Below are 13481 nucleotides of genomic sequence, written 5' to 3'. Positions count from 1 at the left end.
ACACATCTCCTGAAGCATTGCCACTTTGCTGGAGGGCAGTGGTGAGAGAGGTTTTTTTATTTTGTAATCCTCTAGCTGTGTGGAGACTTTTCAGCTAAGCTTAATTTGTGTGCTTCATCCACAGAGTAGTCAAACCGGTTACAGTTTGGTACTTTTATGTTATGAAAAATATCAACACTGCGAGTGTTCTCATGGGGTCAATGAGCAGGAAACAACAACTCCATGTACTGCATGTTGCAGTGGGCTTCCAGCTAGTCGAGTACGTGGCGGGGCTGCTGTTGGAGCAGATTAAAACCGTGTTTCATACGGGGGGCGATAAATAAAACAACGTGACAAACGTTGTCTGGTTCGCGGAGCAACGCTTACGCGTCCCGTGACAGACCCTGGCCTCGTGCTGGAAGGACCACACCCTCAAGAACTGCCGAGAACAATCCTTCCTTCGGCTTCCACATGGAGAAGATTTACACCTTCCCGTACAACGAGCAGGAATAAATATCATCTAGTGGCACGCACTTATATTTCTCACGCTGTTTCCGTGTGTCAGAGGTACTCCCGTGTGCATTCCGCTGGGGTTTTGTTATGTTTCTCAGCTGCCATTTTGCAGCCGGTCTATGCCGTCTCCCTCTTGCATGGTTACCATGCAGATGAGGTCTTTGTTATCAGGGATAATCAGGGTGTTTGATTACTGGAGTTCTGGATACCCTTCCTCTCCACTTCTCTCTGGCCTGCACTTATGGCATTACACATCAGGTTTAAAAGTTCAGCTGTGTCCTAATGAGTTCCCATGTGACCGGTCTGCATCGGTAAAGGCCGAATAGAAAGTCACTGTTGCTGTGGGAAGTAACAGTGGGAGGCGAACCCCCCTAGAGGCAGAGGCATGGTCACACAGAGTAAGCAGACCCTAATTACAGTCAATTTGGGCCGTCTCTAATTGTCCTAATTGCCAAATGGTACAGGACTTAAGCTTGAGAAGTGTTACTAAAGTTATATCAATGCATTTAAAAAAAAAAAGATTACAGTTGAAATGATGAAGTCATGGGTTGCTTTGCTAAGTGGCAAAGGTGTGATTTGAGCAGCAAGAAGCGAGCAGGCACTCCATACCAGACGGACTTTGAAGAAACAACAATGGCTGTTACTACTTGCATTAGGTAGAAATTGATTTGTCGTGACCGTGCATTCGGTTTCCTTCAGTCTCTGTCATTAAGATATAGTGTCATTCTTTTCATCATCGGTGTCTCTCGCTAAGTGTGGAGTTCCACACAGAGAGAAGCGGATCTGGGCTCGTCTCACATCTTTGCTGTGTTTCTGCCTGTAATCATGGGTGTGATGGGTTGGCAATGTAAGATTTGTGGGCTTCATTGCCCCCCGTTGGTTGTCAATAACGTCTTTGTTTCAGCTCGATACACTGTGACACTGACTGCCGCTTGTTTTGAGGTTTGTGGCTGTCGCAGGTGATCCGTCTGACCGGACGAATGTCTTTATGGCTCCGAGCGATCGATTGAGATGCCCTCTGGGCTGTGGGACGCTCCAGTGCCCATCAGACCGGGGCGAGAGGGCAGGATCTCCGCTCCTCCTGAATAACAAACACAGACGCGCGGTCCGTCGCTGGCAGTTTGCACCGTCCGTTTGGGGAATTCTGACGGGTAGGAAATGATAATCGTGCGGTGATCCGAAACCCCAGGCCAGAACACTTCACCAGTGCGAGTTTGCCTTAATTTGTCATCAACACTGTTTAATCGATCCTTCATTTAACCACGTTTTCCCATTGAGATAAAATTATCTATGAAAAGTGAGATGGTATTATCCACCATGTTATCACACATGATTACTAACATAGCATATCTGTAGTGTGGGAGCATATCCACTGCAGTGTGGGAGCATACCCACTGTAGTATGGGAGCATATCCACTGCAGTACAGGAGAATATCCACTGTAGTATGGGAGCATATCCACTGTAGTATGGGAGCACATCCACTGTAGTATGGGAGCATACCCACTGTAGTATGGGAGCATACCCACTGTAGTATGGGAGCATATCCACTGTAGTATGGGAGCATATCCACTGCAGTATGGGAGCATATCCACTGTAGTATGGGAGCACATCCACTGTAGTATGGGAGCATATCCACTGTAGTATGGGAGCATATCCACTGTAGTATGGGAGCATATCCACTGTAGTATGGGAGCATATCCACTGCAGTATGGGAACATATCCACTGTAGTATGGGAGCACATCCACTGTAGTATGGGAGCATATCCACTGCAGTATGGGAGCATATCCACTGTAGTATGGGAGCATATCCACTGTAGTATGCAGCACTCTAGCCCTGTATTGGCAGATCAGATATTTTGTGGCTGCTTGCTGTGTTTTTTGGCCTGTAATTGCATGAATATGTATGAGTGTATAACGCTGTGTCTGACCTTCTGAAAATATGGGCCCCTTCCTGTCCGTCCCCGGAGATGCATTCCTTTGTCACCAGAGGGCCAAAACATCAGCACTGTTTTACTTGTAATTTGGTTCCTTTTAATGCGTCTATTAATATGCAAATTGGCAGTCACTAACATAGCATCAGAAGCGTGGCTACCTTAAATGGGAGCCCCAATGAGATCTGTATGAAGCCCCCCTAGAGACCCCTGTCACACAAAGCAGAAGTACTCTAAGTAATGGCTTCCCGACTTATTTGTATTTCATAGGCCTTTCATAAGGAAAATGCACATTAAATGTTTTTTTTTTTTCCCGTTGTGATTGCTGTAACCCACCGAATGGACAGCGTCCCAGTGTACACACTTAAATGAGGGAGAGGGAGAAGGAGAAGCAGATGGGAAAAGGGCTTTATCAGGATTCGCTGGCAGATGTCATGTGAGAGCTGGGTGAAGATGTCGGTGCAGATGGCGGGTGGATGCTGATGCTCTTCTCTCCTGCGGTTGCCAGGGTGTGCTGCAGGGTAGAATCCTACTGGCTGAGCACCCAACCAATAAGCCCAACAGGTAGTCAAGTACATATAATATGTATTTAAATGTGACTGTGAATCCTGAGGGTACCAGGCAAGCTGTCATACAGTGTACTGTAGGAGAGTGGAGAGCGTGTCCTGTTTGAAAGTGTGTGTAGGAGAGTCTAACAGCTTGTCCTGTTGGTTCTGCTGCATTTGTAGTTAAGTTGGAGAACATTCAGGAAAAAATTGTTGAAGATACCTGTGTAACGTTGAGCAGGCTGGTCTGGGTAGAAGATGTGTCATTTGCTGAACACTCAAAGTGCTGAGCACAGTGCAACCCTTCCCGCTGAGCTTGTCCCCATTCAGTCAATCCCTAACGCCGCCCTTGCAAAGGGACCATCACTGAGCGTTTCACCGACAGCATTAGAGAAGAAAAACAAGGAGAATTCATAACAGGTTTGCCATGCTGTAAATTTGAGGAAGGAAGAGCTCCAGTGCAATAGCAGAGAAATTTAACCGCAAAGCTAATGACAGTGTTACGCTGGCATTACACTGAATGAGTCTGTGATTTTCTATCACAGTGGTGTGTCTGGAATGGTTGTAATTAAATGACGCTTGTTTCCTTTGGTGAAAGACCGCACAATTGCAGTCATGACCTCATGCATCAGCCAGTTATTCCTGATGCTCTTGGAAGCAGAGTTATTTGCCAGAGTATTAGTTACTGTGTATCCTATTGTCAGAGGTATTCTTATTAAGTAAACTAAAAGAAGTGTTGATATATCATACTGTCTATTTATGAGAACCATGGTAACAACACATTTGTATATCAAACATGTGGTTAAAGCAGCCTTAGCTATCATTGGTGTGGTTGCAGAGGAAGGGTTAGCTATCAGATTGTCAAAGGAAGCGAAGGGGGTGGTTTTTAGTCTTAGAATACATAACACATTTCAACACATATTCAAATAATGGAACAGCTCTGAAAGCAGAGTCGTGAGGTGTTCAGGCCAGGTCAGCTCTGTGGTCAGCGCAGTGCTGGGTACATACTGTACCAGGCAGCTGATAAACCCGTGGAGAACCCCGATGGGGTGAATGGGCCACACTCCCCACGGAGTTACACTCTTCTTCAGCCAAATGAGGACCACAATGGAAATAACTTTTTAACTTAAAATAGATACACTCTTACATTCTTATCTTGTCAAGTTTCAGACAACCGAAGTCGGGTTTAATGACAGCCTTTTTAAAAGATTTCTGGTGATTTTGATGTCTGATATTGAAAATTTCTCTGCGACTGCAAAATCACAGAAAAAGTCATGTAGCTTATGGTAGGCATTAGCTGTCATAATTGTGGTTACAGAGCAGTTTTAGTTATGAGTGGCTGAGGTAAGTAAAGTCAGATTGCAAGGCACGTTCCAGTCGTGTTGTCATTGCTGATCACAGCCTTTTGCTTGGAAAGGTTCAGCAGGGGAGATATTCCACAGAGAGAGAAAAAAGTCAATTTAAATATATTGGAGGTGACATTCTAAGCACCTTTTTGAATCAGTGATATTAATAATGACAATCTACATATTGTATAATTGGGAGCTTGAGAAGACATAATTGCTTATGTTAATTCCAGGTCCATACGTTGTTCGGCTGACCAGTCAATCTATTTTGTAATTACGTAAATAATTTCAGTGTATGTCAGGTTTTTTAAAATTTTATTTATTTATTTATTCATTTATTTATATGTTTTGTATCATACCAAAAAAATCACTCGCTTAATGGCTGTCTTCGTGCTCTTTCTGAAAATGTCAGGCTGTTTAATGTCTCATTTTCACACGAGCGGAGTAACGATGTTTGAAATGCTCCAATGCGGGGCTTGAATTTGGCTCACATTTTTATGTCTAATATTGCCACGGCGTATTGGCCAAATTAAAAACCAGTCAGTCGATCAATGACTGGTCGCTCATTTCTTATTTATAGCATTTGAAAGCTGTCTGATACTTTGACATGGCCGGTCGACTGCACACCTGTGTGTGGCTTGTGCCAAGCAGGATGCCGTGCAAATCAGTCTTTCAGTCTTAGCGGTCAGCATTCGCACCAACCCACTGAGCGCCTTCCCAAGGTTGTACAATTTGCACTTAAAATTATATTTTTTTTAAATGTAAAAATTATATAATCCTAGATGCAAATAGCAAATAACATGACTGGCTAATGCTGTTTTGTTTTTGCTTTTGTTGTTTAACTTTGATATTTAAGAATATTTCCCAAGAAGATTTCTGCTGAATCTGTTACCTTTTAGAATGGCAGATGTTCACAGGGAGACTCCATTGCACTGTGAAGTCAATGACCCATTTGTAAAATTGCAAAACGAAGTGTGTGGATTACCCATAATGGGCTAAGAAATCAATGCTTCAAATTCTTAATGAACTTGAAGCCCTTTTGAATCATCCTAGATCTTCAATTTATATAATAAATGGTGTTCCTAGAATGAGCACATATTTAATAATGTTCTGTACACACACAGTTTATCATAGCATTGAAATGGGTGTGTGTTTTTCCCTGTTCTCATTACTGTCACCAGCTGGGAAATACATTTTGCATTCATGTCTGATATAGTTTGCGTGAAATTGCAGCGGAAATTTGCTGGAAATGTCAGTCGTGTCTTGCTTAGTGGCTCCCTAAAAGACGTATTTTCAGATTTGACATTTTCATTTCTCTTGGCATTTCTTCCATAATTTCAAATTTTTCAGAAACATGTTATTGTAGTTTAAAAAAACAGAGGAACACTTTCAATGATATATTTTTTCTGCTATGAGTAATGTGCTTTCTTATAAACACACACACCCTGATCAAAGACACATTCTGAATGAGCTCTTTGGTCTATTGCAGCGTAGGTTGACGCAGAGGGGAGCACATTCAAGGACAGCACAGGCCTTGTTGTCTTCCCGCTCAAAGCAGAAAAAAACTGCACTCCTCTGGCATGCCTGTTTGTGCGCCTGCTGGTCCTGCGGAACCCTTTCTGTATTAAATGCTCGACTGGGAACACACAAAGAATCCAGGTTGTTTGTCTCTCATTAGAAGCCTGCCCTGCACACGCTCTGCCTGTGCTTGAAGATGCTTCCTTTGATGTCTCTGGTTTCCCTTTTTATCGTCATGTTGCTATGGCTGCAGCATTTGAGAAACTACGAGCAGCAGCAGGACTGCTTCATCAGAGCAGACCTGCTGAACTTTGACCCTTTATTGTATTATCCCGGTCCGTTCACATGATTGTGTTCTGTTAGCGCCTTTTATTATTAGTTAGTTGAGGTTAATTCTCCGCACAGAAGTTAATGCTGTACGGTATGTGTGTTGCTAATGTGCTCTCACCTGGGTTAGATGTGAATACCATTTTCTGTAAATTAGGTGAAGGAGCTTTCTGTTTGTCATTTGAGCAGGAAGATGAGGCTGGGTGTGTATGCTCACGGGTAGGGGTGAGGGTGGTAAAATGAAATTCCCCAGACGCTTGTCTGTCTCGGCGCAGCTGCGCGGCTCCGTATTCAGCTCAGGACTTGAATTATGCATTCATGACATTCATATAAGCCCTCTGGGTTCAGGGTTATGATTCTATTAGCCAGTTTCAGAGCCATTCCGTAGCTGTAGCGTTTTAAGTGAAGTCAGGTGACAAGCTGTACTTGATAACTGGCCAGGGGAGGCCTGATAAATGCCTCGCAACAGGAAAAGCCGGGAGGTCTGCGTCCACCGCAGAGGCTCATGGCGTGACTGTGAACACGCTGTCCGTAGAAATGCGTCAGTTCTGAGCGGCTTTAAAATAAAATAAGGCAGCAATTCAGACACTCGGCAGGAATCTGGAATCTGCTAGTACTGCAGAAAACTTCACAGAACAGCATTGTGGGTAAATCCCGACAGCAGACAGTCCTGCTTTAATTGAATATTTAGAAACCTATTCATTCAACTCAATGACTTTTCCTTGGCTCACATGCAGACAGCACATGAAGGTAATATAAGTGTAACTTGTGTGCTCTCTCTCTCTCTCTCTCTCTCTCTATTTCTCTTTCTCTCTCTGTTTGTCTCTCTCTCTCAGTTGAATGAAGCAGCGAAGCAGCTTATGGACGTGAGCAAGCCCATCCCCAACCCGGGCCCCAGTACCGAGCCCGGCTCTCCGGCTGGGCCCTGCTCCGGGCCGGGCCCTGCCGTCAATGGCAACGGGCCGAACGGCGCCATCCACCGCCGTTTGGACGGCAAGAAGAACGCCAAGAAGCGCCACTCCTTCACGGCGCTCAGCATGACTCAGCGCACTGCGCAGGCGCTCAACAACCGCCACTCCATGGAGATCAGCGCGCCTGTGCTCATCAGCTCCTCCGACCCCCGCGCCGCCGCCCGCATCGGGGACTGCCCCCACCTGTCCACCAGCGCCCCCTCGCAGGTAAAACTGCCCCCACCTGTCCACCAGCGCCCCCTCACAGGTAAAACTGCCCCCACCTGTCCACCAGCGCCCCCTCGCAGGTAAAACTGCCCCCACCTGTCCACCAGCGCCCCCTCACAGGTAAAACTGCCCCCACCTGTCCACCAGCGCCCCCTCACAGGTAAAACTGCCCCCACCTGTCCACCAGCGCCCCCTCACAGGTAAAACTGCCCCCACCTGTCCACCAGCGCCCCCTCGCAGGTAAAACTGCCCCCACCTGTCCACCAGCGCCCCCGCGCAGGGAAAACTGCCCCCACCTGTCCACCAGCGCCCCCTCACAGGTAAAACTGCCCCCACCTGTCCACCAGCGCCCCCTCACAGGTAAAACTGCCCCCACCTGTCCACCAGCGCCCCCGCGCAGGTAAAACTGCCCCCACCTGTCCACCAGCGCCCCCTCGCAGGTAAAACTGCCCCCACCTGTCCACCAGCGCCCCCTCGCAGGTAAAACTGCCCCCACCTGTCTACCAGCGCCCCCTCACAGGTAAAACTGCCCCCACCTGTCCACCAGCGCCCCCTCACAGGTAAAACTGCCCCCACCTGTCCACCAGCGCCCCCTCACAGGTAAAACTGCCCCCACCTGTCCACCAGCGCCCCCTCGCAGGTAAAACTGCCCCCACCTGTCCACCAGCGCCCCCTCGCAGGTAAAACTGCCCCCACCTGTCCACCAGCGCCCCCTCGCAGGTAAAACTGCCCCCACCTGTCCACCAGCGCCCCCTCGCAGGTAAAACTGCCCCCACCTGTCCACCAGCGCCCCCGCGCAGGTAAAACTGCCCCCACCTGTCCACCAGCGCCCCCTCACAGGTAAAACTGCCCCCACCTGTCCACCAGCGCCCCCTCACAGGTAAAACTGCCCCCACCTGTCCACCAGCGCCCCCTCACAGGTAAAACTGCCCCCACCTGTCCACCAGCGCCCCCTCACAGGTAAAACTGCCCCCAACTTTCCACCAGCCTCTCTGTGTACTTCTGCCATCCGACCCTGAGCATCACAAGCACTGGAGGCGGGCCCGTGCCCTCCCTCTCCCGTGGCCCCTAGCCACTGACGGCTCTCTCTTTGGCGTCTTTCCCTGTACTGACTGACCACACCGCCCTCTCCCACAGGACTCTTCCTCTTTCGCCGGGACGTCGGGCGTGGCCGTGGTCGTTCCGCCGCGGGTCACCTCCGTCGCCGGGGAGCTGCTGGCCGCCGCCAAAGTCCAGCTGCCGCTGAACATGTAAGTGCGTCCCCGCGCCGCGATCAAACATGGCTGACGGGCACACGCTACGCATCGCCCCGCGCCGTGATCAAACATGGCTGACGGGCACACGCTACGCATGGCGGCTGTGCAGCGAGACCTTTGGAAATCTCTACCGCTGTGCTTTTCACAATGTGTGTGTCAGGCTGTGCGTGTGTATGCATTAGCATTCTGGCTGTGTGTGTAAGTTACTGTTTAAAGGTTTTGATTTTGGCAGCGCCGACAGTACCAGACTGTTCTGTGGTTGGGTGTGCTCTTCCCAAGAGGCATTTTAACAGACATCCACTCCAGCGACAAAAACACACCCAGTACATATTCCACGCTCTCGCTTTGGCTGTCTGTTCCTGGCGGTCTCGTGAATACCTTATTTTTTGATGCAGCGCGTTGTGCTGATGCGCCAGGGTTTGGAAATGAATGCCATTTCAGTGGCGGGGTGATGGAATTCCTTTTTTTGTCGATTGTTTTATTGATGCGGAAGAGAGAGGGAGCGAGGGAGCGGCGCGGAGCTTTGTGTAATAAAGTACCGCCGTCTCGTTTGATCACATCGCCCTCCTGCCCAGGGGCGTGCGCGTCGCCCCCCCCCCCCCCCCCCCGCCACTCCCTACTCCCTCAACCCCCCGCTGCACCCTACCTCACCCCGTGGCACTCTTCACGCCCCCATCCTTCCGATCTGCATGGGGGCCACACGGCGCTTCACCCCCTTGTCCGTCCGTCTGTCTGTCTGTCTGTCAGTCCCCCGGACTCAGTGCTCGCGGCCTGCCGCCACGGGCCGAACCCCTCACCTGTTGCCGTGGTTACCCCGTACTTTCCCCAATTCGGCCCCACACTCCAGAGATGTTGTTTATCATTCTTTTTTTAAATTTTGTGGAGAGTGGTGTAACACTTTGTGAGGGAAAGGCAATCTGATGCATTTTACTGTGTTTTCTGGTTTGATTTCTTTTTCGTCTCTTGGTTTTTTTCTCTCTCGCTCTCTGTGTGCCTCTCTGTCAGGCTTGATTAGAGTCAGGGCGCCGCGCGCTTGCCAGCGAGCAGAACGCTCCCCTGAGGGGCGACAGCGCTCTGCCAGAGCGTTCCACGAGCGCTTCGTGTCCAGCCGCTCGCTCCGCCGTGTCTCCAGCAGCACTCTGGGAAAGCGCGTCTTTGTGCAACAGTGTTTATGCCCTGAGTGCACTCTCTCAGCGCTTCCCATGATCCTCTGACCTCCGGGACACATGGGACGCACGCAACCGCAGTGTTCTTCCAAAAGGCTGCGTAAACGAGCTGCGGTGCAGAAGCAGGCTGTATCGACCCTGTTCCAACGCAGAACAGTGTTTTTGCCTTCGACCATGGAGCAATAAACTGTTCCCATGGTGCCCCCCCGCCCCCCCTTCTCTGATTGTTATCTTTTTCTCTAGTGGTGTTTGCTTACTGTAGTTCTTTGGAGGAGAACCATGGATGTCTACACTCTCTTGAACTGCAGTGTGGTTCACGCAGCCATTCCAGATTAGGATTGGAATTGAACGTGCTCAGCCCCACATTGGGCACCAAATTATTATTATTATTTAAAGAGTATGGATCTGATTAGTGTATAGAATCTGTGACGACACCCTCCTGACCTCTTTGTCTCTGCCCCCAGATACCTGGCTATGTACGCCTACAAGCCCCAGAAGGCCGATGAGCTGGAGCTGCGGAAGGGGGAGATGTACCGTGTAACGGAAAAGTGCCAGGACGGCTGGTTCAAGGGCACCTCCCTACGCAGCGGTGCCTCCGGAGTCTTCCCTGGGAACTACGTCACCCCTGTGTCCAGGTGCGAATACAATATAACTCCATCACTGTATCTCCCCTACCATATCCCTACATCACTATATCATCCCTGTGTCAGGTACATAATATTCCATATACCTCAGTCGCTGCGGCACCCTGGGTCCAGGTCGGGCTTCACACATTATTCGGGCGAATGCACTCATGTTCTCTTGCCCTGGATAAGAGCGTCTGCTGAATGTGCTGTACTGTAAAATGCCTCGCTCACTACGTCACGCCCGTCTGACCGCTGTGTGACCGCAGCGTGAGAGGAAACGGCTCCGGGTCCAGATAGACAAACATGTTTATCACTCCTGAGCCCGGGAGTGAGGGCAGCCACGTGGAGAGCAGTGGGAAAGTAACTGGGCCAAGCATGCACGTCCCTCTTAATTCATTCTAAAGCTGCTGGAGGCTCGCAGCACTTTAGCAGGGGTGCAGGAGGCTGCGCTGTTTAAGGAAAGAGCAGCCAAATCAATGGCAGACCCTGAAACCCGAGCCAGCCGAGCAGGGATCTGGCTGTGGCTTCTGCAGAAGGGTAAACAGAAGGAGTGCTCAGGTTTGCACAGAAACACACAGCTACAGAGGACAGCACGGGTCCCCTGTGGATCCTACAGCTACACTCGCTCTAACATACCATTCAGTGCACGCACGCGCAAGCACGCACACACACCAACATACACATACACACACACACGCTCACATATACACACCTACACACACCAACACACACACACGCACACATACACACACGCACTCTTACGCACACACACTCATATGCACCATTCAGGCACACGCACGCACACACACACACACACACAGACACACAATATCCAGCTGTGCGCACATACCATGGACAGGTGTGGGATGGAAAGCGTGTGTAAATAGATTCCGTTCCTTGGTTTGTGGGAGCTGTAGTCCCCAGTGTGTCTTACATAACCGTCCCGGTACACGCTGTGCAGTTGGACTCGGTCCGGGAAAGGCATGTATTTTTGGAAATGGATAATTGGCCGGAGTTGTGCATCTTCATCTTCACAGCAGTCTCAGTCAGCGTCCCTCTACAAAGCTACAACCTCAGTTCAAAGGCATCTCAGACGCGCGTCTCCTCTCCGTCTGAGCTCTGCTTACGGCCTGCGCTTTTGGCTTTTAATCTTTTCAGTCTGAGGAAAATCGCTGATGAGCGTTCCTCCCCCACCTGCCTCTCGCCTCCTCAGGCAGCGTGCGGTCCACGCGCTTCGCTCGCTCTCAGAAGCCAGCGAGAACGTCCGCGCGTCTCCACGGATGCGCCTCTTTGAGTATCTGAGGGCGAGCGCGCCTTTGGAGCCGGTAACCCCGGAAACCCTGCGGCAAGCCGCTTCCCCCCCCCAATTTAATTAAGGTCGGCCAGACTTTTAATCCCGGCACACGTTGAGCTCCGGCCATTTCATAAACTGATTTCAGTGAATTATTCATTTATTCATTTGCCGTCTTGTTCGGGTCTGGTAAGCTGATTGAATCCTTTCACAAGCGCTGCTTGTAGGCAGCGGACAGCGGGGACCCAAAGGTAAATTCCGGAAAGGTTTTCGCGTTCCAGCCTTGCGTAACGCCCGCTATCAGTCTTCGTTCTGTCGACAGGAAGTCAGTGTGTAGCTGCAAGGATGTGAGGATTATGGGGGCGGCGTCAATATTATTGGCTTTCTGGAATAATGTCAGTGAGGATGCGGTGTTGTGGATTTGCCATAATTGCAACAAAACGGAACGACATACAGCAGCCGTGAGGGAAACAGTACAGCAGCTGTGACGGAAATAACAGCGAGCCGATTGGTTCGGGCAGATGAAGGGTTTGCCTGTCTGTGTCCGCGGTAACGCTGGGGTCCTTCCGTCTCGCTCCCCCCGCAGGGCCCCCTTCGCGGTGGGGCAGTCCCGCGCCTGCCTGCCCGCTTCGGCCCAGGGGGTGAAGGTGGTGTCGGGTTCGCCGGGGTCGGCCGGGCCCTCCAGCCCGGTGCTGCTGGGATCGGGGTCCCGCCCCGCCGCCCCTCTGGCAAACCCCTCCTCCTCCCCCCAGCTCCAGCCCGCCGCCATGCACCTGAAGAACTGCCTGCGCCTGGCGGCCCAGCCCACGCCCGGCCAGGCGCGCGCCGCCCTGCAGCTGGGTGAGTACCGCCGTCGCCACGGAAACGGAACACCTGTGTGTGTGTGTGTGTGTGTGTGTGTGTGAGAGAGAGAGTGAGCTAAGCTTACAAATTTGCCAAAGTGACCTAGAACATGAGCTGCTTTGATTTCCAAGACTGGTTTCCAGGAGAAGAATCCCTGGGCTAGTGTTCGGTTGGCCGCACAGTACCAAGCCCATTTAGATGGGTCCTGTGAGGCCGGCTTACCCAGGGTCCCCTTCAGCACATCCAGCGCTGGGGGCTCGTCTTTTCAAATTGCCTCCTTCCAGTACCGATCTCAGGCTCCATTTAGACACATTAAACATGTTAAAATATTCATTGCGGTAAAGGAAAATCACCGCTTGTTCCTCAGCCGTTCGCAGGAGAACCCCCGGGGTCTGAGTGCGGGCGGAGCGCTGGACAGTGCTGTGAGACGTGCGGGAGAAATCTGACCGCCTCCTCAGAGTCTGAAGGCCTTTCGCCCTCTCGTCTTGCGCTTCGTTTCTGAAAGTAGCGGCGGTGCAAACGGTCTCCACAGAGCCGTGACTCCTCCCCCCTCTCAGTGCTCACTGCGGGAGCTTCATGCTGAGTCCCTCACTCGCCCCCAGGAGGTGGCTAGGATAACCCCGCCCTTTCCCGACACCCTCGCGAGTGTGACATCACGCAGAGGTCGGCCGGCTGTTCATGCAGGCGGGGAGCAATTATGGAGCTCGCAGCGTTCTGGAGGTGCACTCCAGGGGGTCCCCCAGACTGTTCAGCTGGGACACGGACCGCCTTGGGAGCAGCTAAGGAGCTGAGTGTTAATTTGTCAGAGTGCCTTTGGTGAACATTCTGGAATGGGAAACAGGATGTGAAGGAAGGCTTTACAGGCTGCAGAAGAGAGAGCAGGAGAGAGTGGGAGCGGTGGGAGTACGAGAGGGGGAGGAGGGGAAGAGAAGGAGGGAGTGAGAAAAGGATAGTGAGAGAG

At 50.8% G+C, this 13481-nt stretch overlaps 1 protein-coding gene across 1 annotated transcript in view; it reads left to right on the top strand.

Annotated features, from left to right (window-relative positions):
* The window catches only part of LOC118214068 (E3 ubiquitin-protein ligase SH3RF3-like), a 113156-nt gene that overhangs the window by 84518 nt on the left and 15157 nt on the right, over window positions 1-13481 (top strand). Inside the window, exons 4-7 of the mRNA XM_035393545.1 lie at window positions 6997-7338; window positions 8476-8588; window positions 10225-10395; window positions 12264-12517. Coding sequence (XP_035249436.1) covers window positions 6997-7338; window positions 8476-8588; window positions 10225-10395; window positions 12264-12517 — 880 coding nt within the window. The remainder of the gene's footprint in view (window positions 1-6996; window positions 7339-8475; window positions 8589-10224; window positions 10396-12263; window positions 12518-13481) is intronic.

Source organism: Anguilla anguilla, chromosome 15 (genome assembly GCF_013347855.1).
Source record: "Anguilla anguilla isolate fAngAng1 chromosome 15, fAngAng1.pri, whole genome shotgun sequence".
Classification (NCBI taxonomy): domain Eukaryota; kingdom Metazoa; phylum Chordata; class Actinopteri; order Anguilliformes; family Anguillidae; genus Anguilla; species Anguilla anguilla.
This window is presented reverse-complemented; position numbering and strand designations above follow the sequence as displayed.